The 19,587-nt window shown below is 38.0% G+C and overlaps 7 protein-coding genes and 2 pseudogenes across 10 annotated transcripts; 3 read left to right on the top strand and 6 right to left on the bottom strand.

Annotated features, from left to right (window-relative positions):
• Positions 1 to 872: 872 nt before the first annotated feature.
• On the top strand, positions 873 to 3,574 carry LOC104732143 (cysteine synthase 1). 2 transcript variants are annotated; one of them, XM_019234163.2, is made up of 11 exons: positions 873 to 1,084; positions 1,330 to 1,379; positions 1,478 to 1,587; positions 1,663 to 1,720; positions 1,804 to 2,067; positions 2,153 to 2,290; positions 2,380 to 2,431; positions 2,562 to 2,641; positions 2,742 to 2,801; positions 3,040 to 3,120; positions 3,280 to 3,574. In XM_019234163.2, exons 2-11 carry the CDS (start codon positions 1,347 to 1,349, stop codon positions 3,370 to 3,372), a joined length of 969 nt encoding a protein of 322 aa, XP_019089708.1. In that variant the 5' UTR covers positions 873 to 1,084; positions 1,330 to 1,346; the 3' UTR covers positions 3,373 to 3,574. The 2 variants fall into 2 exon arrangements, with proteins under 2 accessions (XP_019089708.1, XP_010449974.1); XM_010451672.2 differs by having other exon boundaries at positions 934 to 1,084; positions 1,327 to 1,379.
• Positions 3,575 to 3,624: 50 nt separating this feature from the next.
• LOC104732145 (preprotein translocase subunit SECE1 pseudogene) lies at positions 3,625 to 4,372 on the bottom strand (annotated as a pseudogene). Its single transcript, XR_015574896.1, has one exon. The product of XR_015574896.1 is annotated as a preprotein translocase subunit SECE1 pseudogene (transcript).
• LOC104732144 (transcription repressor OFP11) lies at positions 4,345 to 5,072 on the bottom strand. Its single transcript, XM_010451673.3, has one exon. It carries the CDS (start codon positions 5,070 to 5,072, stop codon positions 4,509 to 4,511), a length of 564 nt encoding a protein of 187 aa, XP_010449975.1. The 3' UTR covers positions 4,345 to 4,508.
• Positions 5,073 to 5,310: 238 nt separating this feature from the next.
• LOC104732147 (pentatricopeptide repeat-containing protein At4g14850) lies at positions 5,311 to 7,837 on the bottom strand. The gene is made up of 2 exons (XM_010451678.3): positions 6,038 to 7,837; positions 5,311 to 5,863 (listed from the first exon to the last, which is right to left on the bottom strand). Exons 1-2 carry the CDS (start codon positions 7,624 to 7,626, stop codon positions 5,398 to 5,400), a joined length of 2,055 nt encoding a protein of 684 aa, XP_010449980.1. The 5' UTR covers positions 7,627 to 7,837; the 3' UTR covers positions 5,311 to 5,397.
• On the top strand, positions 7,827 to 10,056 carry LOC104732146 (uncharacterized). Its single transcript, XM_087479060.1, has 4 exons — positions 7,827 to 7,896; positions 8,042 to 8,113; positions 8,321 to 8,757; positions 8,839 to 10,056. Exons 2-4 carry the CDS (start codon positions 8,076 to 8,078, stop codon positions 9,990 to 9,992), a joined length of 1,629 nt encoding a protein of 542 aa, XP_087335186.1. The 5' UTR covers positions 7,827 to 7,896; positions 8,042 to 8,075; the 3' UTR covers positions 9,993 to 10,056.
• Positions 10,057 to 10,131: 75 nt separating this feature from the next.
• Positions 10,132 to 10,822, bottom strand: LOC104732148 (uncharacterized). Its single transcript, XM_010451680.3, has one exon. It carries the CDS (start codon positions 10,678 to 10,680, stop codon positions 10,225 to 10,227), a length of 456 nt encoding a protein of 151 aa, XP_010449982.1. The 5' UTR covers positions 10,681 to 10,822; the 3' UTR covers positions 10,132 to 10,224.
• Positions 10,823 to 13,609: 2,787 nt separating this feature from the next.
• On the top strand, positions 13,610 to 15,982 carry LOC104732149 (pentatricopeptide repeat-containing protein At4g14820-like; annotated as a pseudogene). The gene is made up of 2 exons (XR_015573998.1): positions 13,610 to 14,218; positions 14,302 to 15,982. The product of XR_015573998.1 is annotated as a pentatricopeptide repeat-containing protein At4g14820-like (transcript).
• A 91-nt stretch (positions 15,983 to 16,073) lies between these two features.
• LOC104732150 (uncharacterized) lies at positions 16,074 to 16,648 on the bottom strand. Its single transcript, XM_010451682.3, has one exon. The coding sequence runs from the start codon at positions 16,546 to 16,548 to the stop codon at positions 16,228 to 16,230; it is 321 nt and encodes a 106-aa protein (XP_010449984.1). The 5' UTR covers positions 16,549 to 16,648; the 3' UTR covers positions 16,074 to 16,227.
• Positions 16,649 to 18,408: 1,760 nt separating this feature from the next.
• On the bottom strand, positions 18,409 to 19,460 carry LOC104732151 (non-specific lipid transfer protein GPI-anchored 26-like). The gene is made up of 3 exons (XM_010451684.2): positions 18,939 to 19,460; positions 18,820 to 18,852; positions 18,409 to 18,745 (listed from the first exon to the last, which is right to left on the bottom strand). The coding sequence occupies exons 1-3, from the start codon at positions 19,252 to 19,254 to the stop codon at positions 18,612 to 18,614; spliced, it is 483 nt and encodes a 160-aa protein (XP_010449986.1). The 5' UTR covers positions 19,255 to 19,460; the 3' UTR covers positions 18,409 to 18,611.
• Positions 19,461 to 19,587: the final 127 nt, after the last annotated feature.

The raw sequence follows: 19,587 nt of genomic DNA on the forward strand, positions 1-19,587 counted from the left end.
ACACGAGAAAGTTAAAATTTAGAATAATTAATCTTAATAATTGATTCTATATACATATATTTTCATGTAAGAAGATGAATATATAAAAGCACCATTGCAATTTCATATTTTTCTACTATTTTGTTATTTTTAACTAACTGAATATATATGTTTTCAATAAAATTAATTTATACTACTATTTTATAGTTTATATTACTATTTTGATTGTTAAATTATAAATAGTCATTTCAAAGTAAAAAGATAAATTATATGACTATTTTGATTGAATGACAACATAAATTTAAACAGAATAAAACTGGCTATTTCAAAACATATTTAAAATAGGGAGATTCTCAAAAATAGCACCAAAACAAGTTTATTTTCCAAATTTAGCACAACATCTCTAAAATTCCAAAAATGAAACTATATTTCAAAATAAATCTTTCAAAATAAAATTCAAAATTCAAAATACTAAACCCTACACCTCAAAACTATATCCTAAATGTGAAATTGAGAACCCAAACATAAAAAAAAAAAAAAAAAAATCTAAAAATTAATTTTAAATATTTTAATGTTTCAAATGCTATTTTTGAAAATTTATGGAATGTGTGTTATAGTTATCCATAAAACTTGTTTTAATGCTATTTTATGATATTTCTCTTTAAAATATACTAAAATATCATAGCAAAATTTTCTAGCAAAAGCTATATAGAAAATCATATTTAGAATATACTTAAGTTTTATAATATTAGTAAAAAAATTATTATAGTATTTTGTTCTAACTGAATCGAACAAAAAAATAAATTGAACCGAATCCGAAAACCCGAAACTAAAAAAATGTGAACCGATTTAAATAGAACATAACCGAATGTCCAGGTGGGAGAGTTAAAACCGGAAATAACCGGGAAGAAGATTTTGGTGACCAACCACCGCGTTTTATAAAATCGGAAACATGTGAATGACACCTGTAAAAAAAGTCGTCTTCATCATAACCCATAATCATCATCCCATTCGAGGTTTTCAAGTCCATACGATACGATACGATTCTCTCCATTTTCTTCATAACAACGGATTCTGGTCAAACTGTTGACTTTTTCACACTCAGGTATCATCATCGTCTTCTTCGTCCCATACTTTTCGATTTGCTTGCTTATATACACCTCTACCGATTTCGATTTATATTTTTGTTTTGATCGGCTAATTGTATCGGATTAAGCTTACTCCGTTGTTGAGAATCTAGTGATTTGAGTATTGAACAAACTGGATTGGTGTTTATACATCTGGTGTTTTTGTTAATTGATTCGGATGATTTATTCCTTTTTGGTCTTTTCTCTTTTGTGAATTAAGCAGTGAAGCTTGCTTGAATCATGGCGTGTAGAATTGCTAAAGATGTGACTGAAGTAAGTTCTTCTTCATCTTCACTCTTCAGATTCGAAGGAGTTGCGTTTTTGTTCCATGTTCATGTATTTGACTGATTCTGTTTTACTTTTTTCTTCAGTTGATTGGGAACACTCCATTGGTGTATTTGAACAAAGTGGCTGAAGGATGTGTTGGTCGTGTTGCTGCTAAGCTTGAGATGATGGAACCTTGCTCAAGCGTCAAAGACAGGTTTCTTCTTTTAGTACTGAACTATGCTATGTTTCCTCGTTTCGGTTTTTGTGTAAACCTTGTTTCTTCTTGCAGGATTGGTTTTAGCATGATTTCTGATGCGGAGAAACAGGGTCTTATCAAACCAGGAGAGGTTAATTCTCCAAACCCACTATTTTATGTTGAGGTTTTTTTTTTGGTTTTCGATTGTTTTTAACTTTTTAGTTTGTTCTGTAGAGTGTGCTGATTGAGCCAACAAGTGGAAACACCGGTGTTGGATTAGCATTTACAGCTGCTGCCAAGGGCTACAAGCTTATTATTACAATGCCAGCTTCAATGAGTATCGAGAGAAGAATCATTCTCTTAGCTTTTGGAGTTGAGTTGGTTTTGACTGACCCAGCTAAGGGCATGAAAGGAGCTATTGCAAAGGCGGAAGAAATTTTGGCCAAAACACCAAATGGTTACATCCTCCAACAGTTCGAGAACCCTGCCAACCCAAAGGTACAATACTTAATTCATTAGTAGTTCTGTCTGGTTTGACTGTTTTTGAACTTTTAAGTTGATGAACTTTTACTCTCCAATGCAGATTCACTATGAGACTACTGGACCTGAAATATGGAAAGGCACTGATGGAAAGATCGATGGCTTTGTGTCTGGGATTGGTACCGGTGGTACCATTACAGGTGCTGGGAAGTATCTTAAAGAACAGAATGCAAACGTAAAGGTGAGAGTTCCATCCTCTGATACAATTGGCCTTGTCATCTAAGTGGTGTGTCTTTGCACGGTTTTTCATTTTGTTTCCTCTTCTGTCAGCTGTATGGAGTTGAGCCAGTTGAAAGTGCTATTCTATCCGGTGGGAAGCCAGGTGATTTTGGTTCCTCCACTCCGTTTTCAACTCTAATCATGCATGTTACTCGTTTTTCGGTCTGCCTCAATGTTTCATTGTTTGTATCTTGGAGTTGACTAACACCTGTTGTTTGCTGAACATGATTAAGGCCCTCACAAAATTCAAGGGATAGGAGCTGGCTTTATACCAAGTGTATTGAATGTTGATATTATTGATGAAGTTGTTCAGGTAAGACATCTTTCCAATTTTATTTCACTAATAACAAAACACATTGGATTTGAGAGAGCTACATTTCTGACTTGCCTCCCTCCACCTTTGCTTTCTATAGGTTTCAAGTGATGAATCCATCGACATGGCAAGACAACTTGCTCTTAAGGAAGGTCTTCTTGTAAGTATTTCACATTTCACAATGAATGAGCTTTACCTTGATCACAATTCTGTGCGATGCTACAAATTCCTTTTTGTCCCTTGATCTTTACTTAGATAAGTTGAGACCATTAAGATTCAAAACCTAGAAACAAATGTGGCTTTCACTAGGATCAGTTGTTCATATGGTATCGGGTTAGCAGCAGATTCTCCTTTCATATTAAAAACGGTTGTCTAACAACAAAAGCTAAAAATTGTAGGTGGGAATATCATCTGGTGCAGCAGCAGCTGCAGCAATCAAACTTGCAAAGAAGCCGGAAAACGCCGGGAAGCTGTTTGTGGTAAGCTCTTTGGTTATATTATTATGTATCACCCCAAAGCTAAAAAGCTCTAACAAAACCTAGAAACAAGAAACAAGCAAAGCCACTGTTTCACTTTTAAGTCCATAGTATTTTCATTCTGAAGCTGATGTAAAACTAAATCTGCTGAACATTCTACAGGCGATATTCCCGAGTTTCGGGGAGAGGTATCTATCGACAGTCCTATTCGATGCAACAAGGAAAGAAGCGGAATCCATGACCTTCGAGTCTTAAAAAGTCTCCATTTCTTCTTAAGAGACGCCAAAAATAAAAGAGATGTTCATAGTTTCTCCTACAGAGAGACTCTTCATCTGCAGTCGCAGTGCGTCTTTACTTCCATCTGTATCTTCTTTTGTGTGACAATAAAAAATTTAAAATGAAACTCCTCTATTTGTTTTGTGAACCACTTTCATTAACAAGCCTTTGTCCATAAGTATCATTATGTTTCATGATCAGAACTAAACCAACATAGCCAAAGCCACGAAATAAGAATCTTTCTGAATTTGAGAGGTTTAAGTATAAAGATTAGGACAATGAAGAAGAAGAAGGTAATGCTCATCTACACAAATCAACAACCTTTCTCAATCTTATCATTGCAATTGCTAAAATTGTACACGCAAATCTGATACCATTATCAATTTCCACAATAATCAGCTGAAGAAATCTTGAACACCTTTACCGATGAACACACGATCAGAGAGCTCAGCCAAAACGAAATTAACAGTGAGAAGAACGACGCTAGAACCAGCGATAACACCAAGCACAACACCAGTCGTTCCCAGAACTTTCTGAAACGCAGGCCACTCGATCTCCTTCACTTCATCCGCCACTCCACTCCAGAACTCGTTCTTCCCTTTCTCTTCCTCCGCTGCTTTCCTCTGCTCCATCGCCGCTTTTATCTCCGCTCCTATAGCACTAATCTCCACCGCCTTATCTCCTTCGTTTCCACTCTCTTCCGCCGGTGATGGTGTCGCTTCTGACTCCGATTCAGATCCAGCTGTATCCCGTCTCTGTTCGATAGCCTTAGCCACAAAATACGACGATTTCTTAAGATTTCTCATCGCCGGAGTTCTAATCTCAGTGTAAATCGGAATAAACACACGGCGAGTTGACGGTGAAGATTTCGTATCCCGGAGACTCCTAGTTATTCCGGTTACCGGCGGCGAGAATTGTGCGGTCAGTGACATTTTTTCGAAATTGGGAAACTTTTTTTTTTTTTTTTTTTTTTTTTTAATTCGTTTGTGGATAATTCACATATCTCTGAAGTAATGATCAGATACAGCAATGTGTATAGTAAGAGGTGTTACAACAATGGACCTTTGTAAGCCCACAGGCCCAAATATTAAAATTAGTGAGGAACTACAATTTATTTAATTTGAATGGGATAGAAAATAATTCTCCGGCGAAGACGGAGAAAGTAACCAGAGGAGTGTATCGGCGAAAGCAGAGACGATGAATTTGTGAGTATGTTTCGGATTCAACGAGAGATAACAGAATAACAGTTCGTGCAAGTACTCTCTGTCGGCGGCGACGTCTCTCGTTAAATCTCTAGCTTCCACCATCTCTCTCATCGACCGTCCGAAGTCTCTGTACGGATCCGGTGAATCTATATGTTTCATGATCGCTGTTCCGCCGGTTAATAGTTTTGACACGGCGGCGGAAGTGTCGTCGTTTTCTTCTTCGTCGTCGCGGCGGGTAGATGAGAACAATCCGGCGGGGTTATCGGAACTGTGGCGGCGGTGGAGAGGAGAGGAAACAGAGAGGTGATCGTATAGAGAGTTGAAGTTGTTGATGAACATTGAGGGGGTTTGATGATGATGATGAGATGGAGCGTTGGGGTTTGATACGATGATCGGAGAAGAAGGAATCGACGGTGAGAGAACACCGGAGGAGGAGAAGCAGAGGTGTAGCTTCTTCCTCAGAAAATTCGACATTTTTATTTTTTTTGGGTTGTTTAGGTTTTAGAATCAAATGTGTAAATGTGTGATTAAGGAGGAATGATTAAGACCTTTCTTTTGGTAATGCTTATTTATACATGCAAAACAAATTGTGTTTTATGAACTTAAGAGGAGGTCACGTAGTGAATGCAATCTCCATAACGTAGCTGGATCCAACTCTTTTAAAAAATGTGTTTTTGTAACGCGGATTTTACCAAGTCTTGAAACTAGAAGATGATCATATTCGATTTTAATTTTTATTATCTTTATATTGTTACAAAGATATAAATAGATGTTTAACCTTTTATAAACTGATACTAATCTACCAATAATCTCTACAAGAACATAATCCATCCGTGAACCGATGAAACCGGTTATTGTCTCTTACAATGATCTCTCTCTTTACACTCCCAGAGACGAACTTGAAGAAGCTATGGCAATCTCCGCAGATTCTAAGGTTCTTGGTGATTCGAATGGGAATACCTTGTCGTAATGTCACTAAGCCAAATGCTAGAGCCAATTTCTCACTGTGGTATGCGACTTCCGCTGCTTGTTCTTCTTCCTCCAGATCATAAAGCGAGAGTTTTAAGTCGGGCTTGTATCCTGAAGCCTCCATTTCATTCCTTAGCTTGGTCAGCATTGTCTGAATCTCTTTATTCATTATGTGGGATCTCTCCTTGGCTTGGAATGCATGGATTTGGTTCTTCACTGTGATCCAACTGTACCCGGCTCCTTTCTTGATCCCTACGCCTTTCATTTCTTCTCTTACGGTGTTCGCTTCCGCCCACCTATTATTGATCAGTGATCATTTAGTTAGATTACAAGTAACCAAAGACAATGTAAAATATTGGTAATGCTCAGACAGGCTTCTTATTTATGTAGTCTATTTGAAATGCTTTAGACTATGATTCCAACCTAGGAAGATTAATGAAACATCCAAACTCTCAATAGAATTCACTTACCTCCCAGCTGCTGCAAACGTATTGGAAAGCAGAACGTGGTTGCCTGAATCTTTAGGATCAAGTTTGAAAAGGCTCTCAGCTGCTAGTATTCCCAGGTGTGGCTTACCATGCATCCGACAAGCATTCTGAAGAGCACCCCAGACTGAAATCGTCGGTTGAATTGGCATTTTCTTTATGAATTCATAAGCCCGTTCTACCATTCCCGCTCGCCCTAACATGTCCACGATGCATGAATAATGCTCAGCCCCTGGCTCAATGCCATAAGTACTCTTCATCGAATCAAATATCCACATACCATTTTCCACAGCCCCTGCTCTACTACAAGCGGAAAGCAAGGACACAAACGTCATATAATTTGGAGTCGGACCGCATCCACGTGGTGCCATTTCTTCAAATAACGCCAATGCCATATCAACCTGACCCTGATGAGCATATCCTCCAATCAGTGAGTTCAGAGTCACTAAGTTCTTCTCAGGCATCTCATCAAACGCATGTTCTGAATCTTCTATGCATCCGCATTTTCCATACATATCAACGAGGGCACTCCCAACAAAGAGAGTCCTTTCAACACACGCCTTCACAGCGTGACCATGTATAGATCTTCCCAACTCAAGACCTGCCATACCAGCACACGCACTCAGAGCACTTGAGATCATATAATCAGAGGTCTCAACAATATCCTTCCTTGAACGTAGATATAACAGAGACGCCTTCTCATCCTCATGATTCTGCACATAAGCAGCAACCAATGAGCACCAAGAAACAGCATTCTTTGCTCCCATTTCAGCAAAGACAATCTCACTGCAAAGAATCTGTTTACACTTCCCATAGAAATCAATCAACCCATTGTACACTGAAACATCTGAATCAAACCCAAATCGGAACACAAGCCCATGCAACTGCTTTCCTAGATCCAAATGTAACCCATCAGAACAAGCATTAAGGAAACCACAAAAAGTAATCGAATTTGGCTGCCCACCAATCCTTCTAAACTCTATAAAGGCTTCAATAGCTTCCCTAGGCTTTCCATCAATCACAGAGTTAGTTATGTAAGCATTCCAAGTTTCACAGTTCCTCTCAGGAATTTCGTCGAACAACTTCCGTGCATCATCTCTAAGCCTAGTCTTGCAATACATATCGAAAGCACTACACCCAACAAACACATCAAGTATCCTTCCACACTTCACAGCAAGCCCATGAATCTGTTTCCCAGTTACGGGTAAGCGCAAAGAACCCACAGCTTTAAAGGCACAAGGGAAAGTGAAATCATTTGGAACAACACCTTCTCGTCGCATTTCGAAGAATTCAAACAGAGCGGTGGAGAAGTGACCGTTATTAACGAGTCCAGAGACAAGCGAGGTCCAAGAGACGACGTTCCGAGCAGGCGTGAGACGGAGAACGATTCGAGCTGATTCGGGATGGTCGAGTTTTGAGTATAAGCTGATGAGGTAGTTCGCGAGAAACGGTGGAGGCGGTGAATCGAGGGTTTTGACGATTCTCGCGTGGGCGACGCGACCCAAACGCAAGGAACTCGTGGAGATTGCGTTCTTGAGAAGTAACCCAAGTGCGTCCGCGGAGAGGAGGCTCATCACTGACGCCGGCGATCGGAAAGGTCATAGCTTTCACACTTTTCAGACCGGTGAAGAAGAAGGAAACAACGAATGGCATAATGGTAATTTCATATATTCACTGGGCGAAGAAGTATCAATCAAAGGGTATAATAGTAATTTGCGCTCGCGTCTGATTGAAAGAGAGTAGTATATAAAACGAATGAATCGAACAGTTTTGTAATCTTCTCCTCTCTTGTTGTTGAGCTCTTTAAGATCGGCCTTACTCTGTTCTCGACTCGAGTCCCTAAAGTTCGTATCTTTATTTGTTGTTTTCTTCGATTCAACTTTTAATTTGTTAATTTGTGTAGTTAGGTTTTGTCTCCAAAGCTATTGTTACAAATTGTATAATTCACCTTTGTTTTGTGTATTTTTTTTGGTGCTTTCTCTATCGCAGGAATTAGGGTTTTTTTTTTTTTGGGTCTGCTTCGATGGATATGGAAGAAGAGATGTGTCAAACTCCTCATGGGTAATTCAAATTCAATTCACTCGTTATAATTTATCAATTTGTTTACACTTCTTTATATGGTTTCTGTCTGCATTGATTATATCTTTAGATTGAGACATATGATCAATGTCGTTTAATTTGGGAATAGATAAGCATATTAAGGGGGCTTTAACAATTAGTAAAGTCATGTTGTTTGATTCAGTTACATTTATGATGAACTTTGCACAGATTTGATGATGAATCAGTTCCAATGAGTAAGGAGACTGAACCAGTCCGGGTGGACAAAGAGGAAGGTGATGGTGATCATGAGAAGTTAAATGGTAACAGAAGCTCCTTGACTCCCAGAGGAACTGATTTGAATCAACACCCGGCGATTCCGCCGGCTTCTAGTGGTCAAGGTTTGCCATATGCACCTGTGGATTTCCCTAGCCCTGGTGATGTTTGGAGTTGGAGAGTTGGGAAGAGAGTGTATAACACCGGGTTCCATAAGGATCGGTTTCTTATTCTCCCGGAGAGGCTTAGGGTAAAGAATGCACCCAAATTTTTCGCAGGCAAAAACACTCTTTCTCGTTATCTTGAAACGAGGTTTCCTGATACGGATGTTAATTCATTCTATGCATCTTTTACTTGGTCTATTCCGGCTTTGTCTCAGCCCACTAATAGAGGTATATATTAATGCTCTCTTCTTCTTTTGCATCAGCCATGAACACATGAATGATGTTCCCTTTTCTTTTCTATGTGTGCAGTTGATGATGCGTCTTTGTTTGAAGAGACATCCAAAGAAGGAGAGAAACAAGATGAGATTGCTGAGGATGGTGAAAAAGAAGGAACAACTTCACGTTACAGCCAGAGGAAGAGAAAACTGGTGAAGCAGGCACAGAGTTATGAACCTGTTGCAGGAAAAACTAAAGCAACACCCAGTAAAAAGAGAGTTACAACAACTTCTGCAGCCACCAAACAGAATTCAGCTCGGCAATCCTCCTCGAGACGCTCCACAAGACAGCAACAAGGCGATGTGGTTGACTTGGACGAAGATGCAAAGAAGAACGGTAAGAGAATGAAGAAACGCAGAGGTAACTCTGCAGAGGAAGAAGTAGAAAAATCGGTTCCTCATATCTATGTTTCTCCCATAAACGGTGTCCTTGCAGTCTCTCACGCTCCTGTGGATATAAACCCTGAAGAGTTTGACAGTTATCTCAACTCTCTAGATAACCTTCTTCAGCAACAGCCTTCAGAAGCGGGACAGGAGTCTTCATCATCTCTTCCCGTTAGTGAGAGCTCTCCAGTGAAACAACATGAATGGGCAGAAGCTCGAATGAAGCTTTCATCGCTTCTTGAAAAAGATTTATTTTCCTTGTTCATGTCTAATGAAGCTGTGGAGATAGCAAGCTTGGCCACTAAACTCAAGAAAGATCCAATCCTTTCAGCTGAAGAAATAGTAAGGTTGAAGCTTATCGAAGAGATTCCTACTTTCAGCGATGTTTTTCAGGAGAACAAAAGCGTGATACAAGATGCAAACAGGTTCTTCTCGGCTCTCGAGCTTAACAAAGGCAAAGTCGCATCACTCAAGTACGAATACAGCGACCTAAAGGAGAAGCTAGGAAATATCCAAACAGAAGTCGATACAAACACCGAGACAATCCGTGAAATCGACGAGCAAATCACGCAGCTTCAAGCTAAACGGACAGAGCTGACCCGATGCAACGGTAATAAGGAGAAAGAGAAGGTTGATCTAAGCTTTGGCCAGAAGATGGTTGCAAACTCAATACCTAAAGTGGTACAAGAAGTTCAAGCAGCTAACTTGAAGAAACCTGATTGGGAAATGAAGAAAGACAATGCTCTTAAACGTGAAGCAGAGATCCTTGATAAATTCTCTTCTCTCAAAGGATTCTATTTCTAAACCATTATAGGGTTATATACTTGTGAACTCTTGAAACGTGCAAAAAAATTTACTCTTTTGTCCATTTCCATAAACTCTCTGCAACTCTTTAAGTTAAACCATTACAAAGATCTTAACTTTGATGCAATTAGACTAAAAAGATCTTAACTTTGATGTCATTAGATTAAAAAGTCAAGATTTTTCTGATTTTCAGAAACAATCATATGATTACAAATCACATTTAGATTACTAACTAATGTACAAGCACTATCAAATCACTACCGTTGTCTTCTTCTTCTTCTTCTTCAATCTTAGGCACCGTGACAATCAATTCACCATCGCCGTCGCAGTCAACGGTGACGAGATCAGGCCTAGTTGATTCCGGTAGCCTGAAACGCCACACGTCAAGCTCAAGCTCATTAAGAGACAAACCAAGAGACGATGAACCATTGGTTCTCACTAGTATTTTGGTCACACCAGGATGAATCTCCACCATGTAAGCCCTCACGCCACCTCCTCCTCCGTTGGTTTCCGCGACGAACCTGAAACAGTCAGGATTCTCTTGAACGGCCACGTCAGCGTCTGACTTCAAGGGCAGCTCTAGAACACGGCTGAAGATATGTGGGAGACGTCGGAGCTTCTTTCCGGGTTCAAGAGGAGCGTGATGATGGATGAGAATGTTGTTTCTGGGTGAAGGGTGGATTCTCATATTTTTGGGGTTTGTGAAGAGTGATAAGAAGCGATTGGGTCAAAACTAATAGGAGGAGCAAAAAGATGATGAAGGAATCTTATAAAAGAAAAAAAGTGATCACCTTTTTTTGTTTTGTGGGAATCAAAAGTTTTTGCCAGAAAGCTACGGCTCTGTTTATAGTCTTTGTTAGCTCTCTATCACTCTTAAGATCTTTTGATTTTATTATGATCAAAGAGATTTTGGGATTAGGCAAATTAAGTGATGATGATTAAGAAAATGGATAAGCAAATTTGGTTGACTAAACAAAACAGAAGTTGCTATATTTGTAGAAGCCAAGAGATGGAATAAAGAATCTCTCCTCTTTATGACAAGAATTCAAGACAAAAAGAATGGCTCATTCTTCTTGCAGATTACGTGTGGGTTTATGTTTATTGTTTTTTTGGTCATCACTTTTTGTGTGATTTGGTCTTATCTTTTGTTTACAGTTTTTACAAGTTTATGAGTTATGACAACTTTTTTTTTTTTGTAAGACTTTTTTTTTTTCCAAGTATTTTCATATTATATAGAACAGAGGGGGTTACATATTACAGGGCAGTGGAAAAAACTCCACTAAAACACAACCAAACTGCTAAAAATTAAAACAGTAAACTGTAAGTTACATCAGTAGAAACAGCATAATCAACTACTAATTCAAACCGATGCAAAATATGAAGAACCAAGGAGATCTCATAACTCTCTCAATAAGGCCATACTTCCAATCTGAGACTGTAGTTGATCTTATAGCTTCCATCATATGCTTGAGTTATGAGAGGTTCTTACACATCAAGCTGCATCCTTCAGAGACTTAGTAACCGAGAAGCTCGATCTTTTGCTGACTACTTCAAGTACTAAGAAATTACGACCCAACTAACAAACTATTGGCCCAAAGTAAAGAAACAACTAGCCTTATTAAACATAGGTGACCCAGAGGACAGATAAGATCAAACGATGATAGCATGAGTAATTAAACACGTGCACCATACACTGCATTCAAGCCACGTGTAAGCATATCCTTCACTCAATGATGACTCTTTGGATTATTCGCTCAGGAAGAAGATTCCGACCGTCGAGAATTGACGTCGGAGAAATATCCGACCATCAGTAAACCAAAGTGAATTCACCCGAGAAAAACATTTATCCAATTCGTAGACATCTCGACTTTATCATGAATCAGTGAAGAAATCTTAATCTGAAATAAGATCTAGAGGAAAATTTTACCAATAAATCGCCAAGCAAAACCCAACGCCTTCAATTCCACCATATTTCTGTCTCTTCTTTAACTCGGCATCAAAGACCACTGCATCACATCTGATTTCTAAACAGATGAAGAGCTCCATCGCTAAAATTGAAAACCCGAAGTCAGGCGGACATGACCTACATAGATGCATAATCACTGCTTGCTCTTTTTCTCTAGACTTTTCTATTTTATCTTCATGCCAAATATCACCATAACCATCTTGCCCACATCAGAAACCCAAAGTTGGACACACCGAAATAACAAAAACTAAAACACGGCAACGGTATAGCCGTAACGTAAGCCGGCCAACTTCTGTTAAATGAACCAAAAGCTGCCGAACAGAGAGCCGGCCAATTTCTGTTGAAAGAACCAGAAACTGCCGGACGGAGAGCCAGCCAAACTCTGTTAAATGAACCAGAAGTTGCTGGAAGGATAGCCGACAATCTCCGCTACTGAAGCCGGAGATGCCATACCCGACTAAATCAGGAAGTATAACAATCAACGGCAACAAAGTTACCGTGATAGAAACTGGACAGCGCCGGAGAGAAACTAAAGCTAGACATCGTCGCGATAGCTGACGGACAGACGCCAGAAATATAAACCGGATGGCTAAAAAAGAAGAACAACCTACTCTCTCTCTCTAAAGGATTTGAGAGAGAGAAGAGAGAGAGGTTTTTTTTTTTTTTGTAAGACTTATGACAATCATTTTTGAGAAAAATAAATGAATAGAAAAAGAGAAAGTGCAAGGTTTGTGAGAAAATTTAGTAATAAACAACCACGAGGTGGTGAGCTACTGGTTCTAGTTTCGACTAGTGGTTTTCGTTTGATAGAAAAGTCACTATGTTGTCTAGACCATAGATCAATTTTATCCAAATGTAGAATTGCTCATCTTTATTCTTACTGTCAGAAACGTATATACTCTTATGTTTGAAAGAATAATTTCCGGACAAAAAATTAAAATTACACAATAAAATTGTTTTATATATTATTCAAATCAGTAACTAAAAACAGCTTTAAATTTTAAAAACATGAGACTGATATAAGGCGAACAACAAAGCTTTAGATAGCACACATGGTTACAGGAAATCAATCAATTGAAGCAGAATTTTTCAGAAACAAAGCTGCAGACATATTAGCAAAGACACATTTTCAGAACCAAATGACTTTTGTCTCTTATTAGTCATTACTACTCCCTCCGTTTCAAATAGGAGATTTTAGTTAAAACAAGTAAATTAAAAAATAATTATTTTTAAAAAGTTTAACTAATCATAAGCAATACTGCATAATATAAAATATAAAATTAAAGTTGCATAAAAAATTAGAAACATTCTATATTATGGAACAAAAATATTTTTTTAAATATCCTATATTATGAAACGGTGAGAGTATGTTCCAAGTTTTCTCGTAAATATCTTCCATGACGATTACGCTCACATCTAATCAATGCAAGCTGCTGTTTTTTTTTTTTTAAATGTGTAGCTAAAAACAATATTAGAAATATACTTTAATATCTAATTAAAATAACTTAACTATAATAAATCCAAGAAACAATACAATGCAGAATATAATAAGTAAGAAAATAAAAATTTAATTACCGAAAAAAAACTTTTAAAATTCCTATAAAACAGTTTAAAAGGACAAAAAAAAAAAAAAAACTCTACACATCCTCATAAACCTGAGTATAAAATATAATTACCGAAAATATTGAAATGATTAAATCATGCACCGTCCGATACACTCAACCGCCGTCTCCGCCGCAGATACCATTCTGGAGAAACTCTCACACTGCAAAACACTCAACAACGTCAAGCAACTCCACGCCCATATCCTCCGTACAGGAAACGACCACAACCTCAACTCCATTCTCTTCAACCTTTGTATCTCTTCTTTCTCTATCAGTCTCAGCAACGCTCTCTCACTCTTCTCTTCCATTACCCCTCCTCCGGAGTCACTAGAGTTCAATCCTTTTCTCCGTGATCTCTCTCGATCCAATGAACCCAGAGCGACGATTCTATTCTACCAGAGGTTTAGACATGCTGGTGGTCGTCTTGATCAGTTTAGTTTCCCTCCGATTCTCAAAGCTGCTTCTAAAGTCTCGGCCTTGTTCGAAGGTATGGAGACTCACGGCGTTGCCTTCAAGATTGCGACTTTGTCTGACCCGTTTGTAGAGACTTGTCTTATGGATATGTATGCGTCTTGTGGTAGAATTAACTGCGCTCGTAACGTGTTCGACGAAATGTCTCATAGAGATGTTGTTACGTGGAATACTATGATTGACAGGTTAGGATCATAAACATAGTGCGATATAGTTTTAGTGTTTACTTATCTTTCTCAAAAGTTTTAAACTTCAAGCTTGTTTATAGGTATTGCCGATGCGGTCTTTTAGACGAAGCCTTTATTCTTTTTGAGGAGATGAAGTGTTCTAATGTGTTGCCAGATGAGATGATTCTTTGTAACATTGTGTCCGCATGTGGTCGTGCTGGAGATATGAGATATAACAGAGCCATTTACGATTTTTTGATAGAGAATGATGTTAGGATGGATACTCATTTGTTGACTGCTCTTGTTACTATGTATACTGGAGCAGGCTGTATGGATATGGCAAGGGAGTTTTATAAGAAGCTTTCAGTGAGAAATTTGTTTGTTTCGACAGCCATGGTTTCTGGGTATTCAAAAGCTGGGAGACTCGACGATGCCCGGGTTATATTTGACCAAACGGAAGAGAAAGACTTGGTGTGTTGGACCACAATGATCTCAGCTTATGCTGAAAGTGATCATCCTCAAGAAGGTTTAAGAGTTTTTGAGGAAATGCGTCACTCTGGGATAGAACCTGATGTAATTACCATGTTCAGTGTTATATCAGCTTGTGCGAGCCTTGGTACTCTGGATAACGCGAAATGGGTTCATTGTTACACGCATCTTAACGGGTTTAAGTCAGAGTTGTCAATAAATAATGCTCTCATTAACATGTATTCAAAATGTGGAAGTTTGGATGGTGCAAGAGACGTGTTTGGGAAGATGCCAACGAGGAATGTAGTGTCATGGAGCTCTATAATCAATGCCTATTCTATGCATGGAAAAGCCAATGATGCGCTTATCTCATTCGCCCGGATGAAACAGGAAAATGTCGAGCCCAATGCTGTTACTTTTGTAGGAGTTCTCTACGGTTGTAGCCACTCAGGACTAGTTGAAGAAGGTAAAAAGATCTTTGCATCAATGACTGATGAATACAATATTACTCCAAAACTTGAGCATTATGGATGTATGGTGGATCTCTTTGGTCGAGCTAATCGCTTACAAGAAGCTCTTGAGGTTATAGAATCAATGGCAATGGCGCCTAATGTAGTGATATGGGGATCATTGATGTCAGCTTGTACAGTCCATGGCGAACTTGAGTTAGGTGAATTTGCAGCCAAACACATCCTCGAGTTGGAGCCTGATCATGACGGGGCTCTTGTATTATTGTCCAATATATACGCTAGAGAACAGAGATGGGGCGATGTACGGAAAATAAGACGTGTTATGGAGGAAAAGAATGTGTTCAAGGAGAAAGGTCTTAGCCGGATTGATCTAAACGGGATAGCACACGAGTTTCTCATTGGTGACAAGAGGCATAAGCAATCAGATGAGATTTATGCAACGCTAGACGATGTTGTAAGTAAACTCAAGTTAGCCGGTTATGTTCCACACTCTGGTAGCGTTTTGGTGGATGTCGAAGAGGAAGAAAAGAAGGATTTGGTTCTATGGCATAGCGAAAAGCTCGCGCTCTGCTTTGGGTCTGTCTGATGAATAAGGAAGAAGAAAAAGAGAGAATCTCGTGTGGTGTAATTAGGATAGTAAAGAATCTGAGGGTCTGTGAGGATTGTCACACGTTCTTCAAGCTCGTCTCTAAAGTGTATGAACGAGAGATCATAGTGAGAGATCGAACTAGGTTTCCACCATTATAAAGACGGTCTATGTTCTTGCAGAGATTACTGGTGAGTAGTTTCTATTTTATAGTTATGTACATACTAACTAATCTAAGTTTCTTAAGTTCCATTCAAATTTATTTTAGACTAGCACAAAAGTTATGTTTACTAGTGGCGTTTCATATCATGAGACATGAGACTTTAACCTTTGTAAAAGTCAGAGCCTAAAGCCAAAGTTTTTTATACTGTGATCACTCTTAAGTAACAATATAGGGTTCCAAACAATCTTCTCCAGAGATTACTTATTCAATTTTTATCGTATTTTACATTAGCCAACTCTAAACGAAGATAATGAGAAAAAGATGAGTACACATGTACAAATTACGTGGTATTAGATCTACCGGACTTCTTGGACGTCTTCGGCGACAACTCACCGGACCTCCTCCGTAGCATCTGTCTCATGCCGTCCGCCACAAGTTCTGCCGGGTTGGCGTTAAACTTGCCACAAAACGACACGTGAGCATTAACAGCTTCCTCCACCGTCGTCGTCTTCGGACTACGGCTGAATTCATCACTCACCGCCTCGGAGCAAAGCCCACAAAGCCATTTCCCGGCGAAGTTAGCTTTGACTTGACTAATGTAGTGTTGTGTACAATCTTCAGTTAAGCTGCAACATTCACACGTCACTGATTCAATCTCCATTATTGGACCAATCTATCTATCTATAGCTCCAAAACAGAAAGAAAAATTTTCAGAATTTATGATTCTCTATGGAATACTTCGTGGATATGAGAATATATGTTGAACACCAAAGGTAAATTTTAGTTATATACACGTAATAATACACATGTTGCATGGTGGGGTTTAGATGTTGGCTCTACATTTGGAACAATAAATAATATATATTCTAGAGAAATTGAGAAGTAGAGGAAATGCATTATTAACACCTTGCAAATACATTATTAGTAATCGAGAAAAAGAAGTACATTATCATAAAATCAAAACATAAAGTTATTTCTAATGACCCTAGAGCTCTTTCAACTAACGCATGCACCACATAATTCCTCGATCTCAAGTTGGGGACAGCTAGAAGGATAAACTCAATCCGAACTTTGAAAACAATATACGATTTCAAAACCAAAGAAATCGTAGGTTGTGACTTTTGATATGATATGTTTTTAGATGTATTTAGTCCACGTTGATGAAAGTATTTATTGTAGGATACCAATGTGTGTGTAGAACTATAGATAAATAAAAAGATTTGATATAAACAAAAACTAAGGGAGGGCAAGAAGTCGCAATAATTGGCTCCATGTTCTAAGGGACATAGGATTGTGATTTGTGGAAATGGAGACAAAGGTGGTCTTGTTCAAGGGGTCCCCTTCTACCATTATTTGATGATCTTCATTTCATGCACATATCAATTAATTAATAACTAGTACTATATAACTTATGAACATAACCTACAAATTCATTATGATACAAAAAATGCATTCAATAGAAATTTATGGCTGTTCTGCAAAACCAGTTATATAGATGGCCGCCGAAAGATGCAATCGCGCACATAGGTTCTAGTAAGAATTGGACTGGTTTTGTAGAGTTTGCAGAATCTTTTTTTTTTTCTTCTTGTCAATCACACATTTTAAAATAAGAGAATCACTAGTTAGAATAATAAAAAAGTAGGTATTAGTTAATTTCGATTATCATTTTTGCTTTGACTTCTCTAGACATTTGTTTGAGTCTTGCTAGAAAGTGTCTTCCAGGTTTCAGCCATATATAAATTGCTTGTCTACAATTTCCACATCATACATTCGTTCTTTCTATTGGTTGCATTATAGGATTATCACTATACACTAATGTATAATAAAAGAAAAAATACCATGACGAATAGACGATTTACAAGTTTGCAGCATAAAAATAGAGGAAGACATTGTTGCTATTTAGAAAGACGACAAATCCCTTCATAAAATTACCGGCAACATTGTTTTTGTTTTTGATAGAGACAACACACTGCGAAAAAGATTAGAGTGAAACATTAACATTTACGGTAGCGGACAAAGCTTATATTTAGAAATGGTGACTAAAATAGCAACAATACATGTGTTACTGACTGAGATAACAATTTGTACTCATACAATGCATGTGTTTGTGTAATAGCAATCGTACTCCCTCGAGATTTTAAGTGATGTTTTAGACTAATATACATTTTTTTAAAATATTACTACAGCCTATCGCTCATAACTTTGTACCTTAATATCAACACACCAACCAAAAGAACTAGTCAATTATATTTTGAAGAAAATTAAGGAAGATAATTAATACGTTTTGCATTCAAACATATATCACTTAAAGTAGAACATTCATTTTGACCAAGTTTAATATCAAATGGAGGGAATATGCGTTGTAATTCTTTTCTTAAATACAACAGGCCAAGATCAAATAAACCAAGACACCAAGTAAATAAATATATAACACGACATATCTATTGAAAGAGTTGGTTATATTATATCAAAAACGACGCGTCTGATTAACTCGTTTGTAACAACAAAAAAACGTGCAAAGAATGATAACTTGATGATGTTATATAAAGTTATAAACATATCACGTATTTCAACCATGTTCTAGAAAATTATGTTCAATATTGCATAAAGCAAAGAGATGCAACGTAACACACTCTTTGCACTACAAACCAATACACTGCGATTTTATAGAGAGACTAAAAACAAATATGTTCTTTAGGCCAAAAGCTTTATGGGTAAAATAAGTCAGTATTTTGTAAAGATTGTGATGTACGAAGCTGTCGAAAGGATGGCGAGTAGAGGGAACGAGAACTTGCTAGAACTCCTATCAGATGATGACTTGTCTCCTGCTGGGACTGTTTTTGATCCATGTCCATGTTCTGTTCATAGATATAATTATGTCAAAATAGATACGATACGATTAGGTTCCATATTTAGTTAATTATTTCATTACCTGAAGTTGCATGCGAATTATTCGAAGAACCACCTGAAAATGATAAAACTCCTAATGCCTGAGAGACTAAAGAAATCGAAAAGATGAATTTAATGGGAAGTGCGAGTCTTTATCTTTACCATTGCAGCGACTAGCAGGAGGAGTTTGAACATGACAAGCGTTAGGCAAAGCAAGAGCTTGTGTCTCGTTAACAAACATTCCAAGTTGAGAACCTGCACCTTCGAGAACTAGACACAAACACTCAGAAGAATACCGGACAACATGAGCCAACTGATTACAACATTGTTGAGACGGAGAAGAAGTGTTCTGAGTGATGAAGCCGAGGCATGGCGCCATGCTGATTAGGACATCCGTGCAACTCGACGACTGCGAAGAAACTATCGACATCACTGCCATTAACGCTATAAACAACACTAAACACATTCCAGGTTTCATGTTGTTTCAAAAAATCTCTCAAGAATTTGTTTTAAATTTTAGTTTGTTTGTGTATAATGGTTAGTGTTTGAGTCTTTTGTAGGAGGTACGTAAAGAAGTTGAGGCCGCAAGAAAAAGACGAAAAACAAGGATGTGGCTCAATTTGCATGACCAAACTTTTTCAAACACCTTGTGAGAGAATTTGATTACGTTATTGTGACTGGTTTTTTTAACAATGATCTTTTCTAATTGTTTTGGTGATTATATAAACTTTTTCATAGTATTTTATTAATAATACAAATTACGGGCCCTACTTCTAGCTATCATTTAAAAGCCCACCAGATCAAAAGCAAT

The sequence above is a fragment of the Camelina sativa genome, chromosome 12 (assembly GCF_030686135.1).
Source record: "Camelina sativa cultivar CO46 ecotype springtype chromosome 12, ASM3068613v1".
NCBI classification, from domain to species: Eukaryota; Viridiplantae; Streptophyta; class Magnoliopsida; order Brassicales; family Brassicaceae; genus Camelina; species Camelina sativa.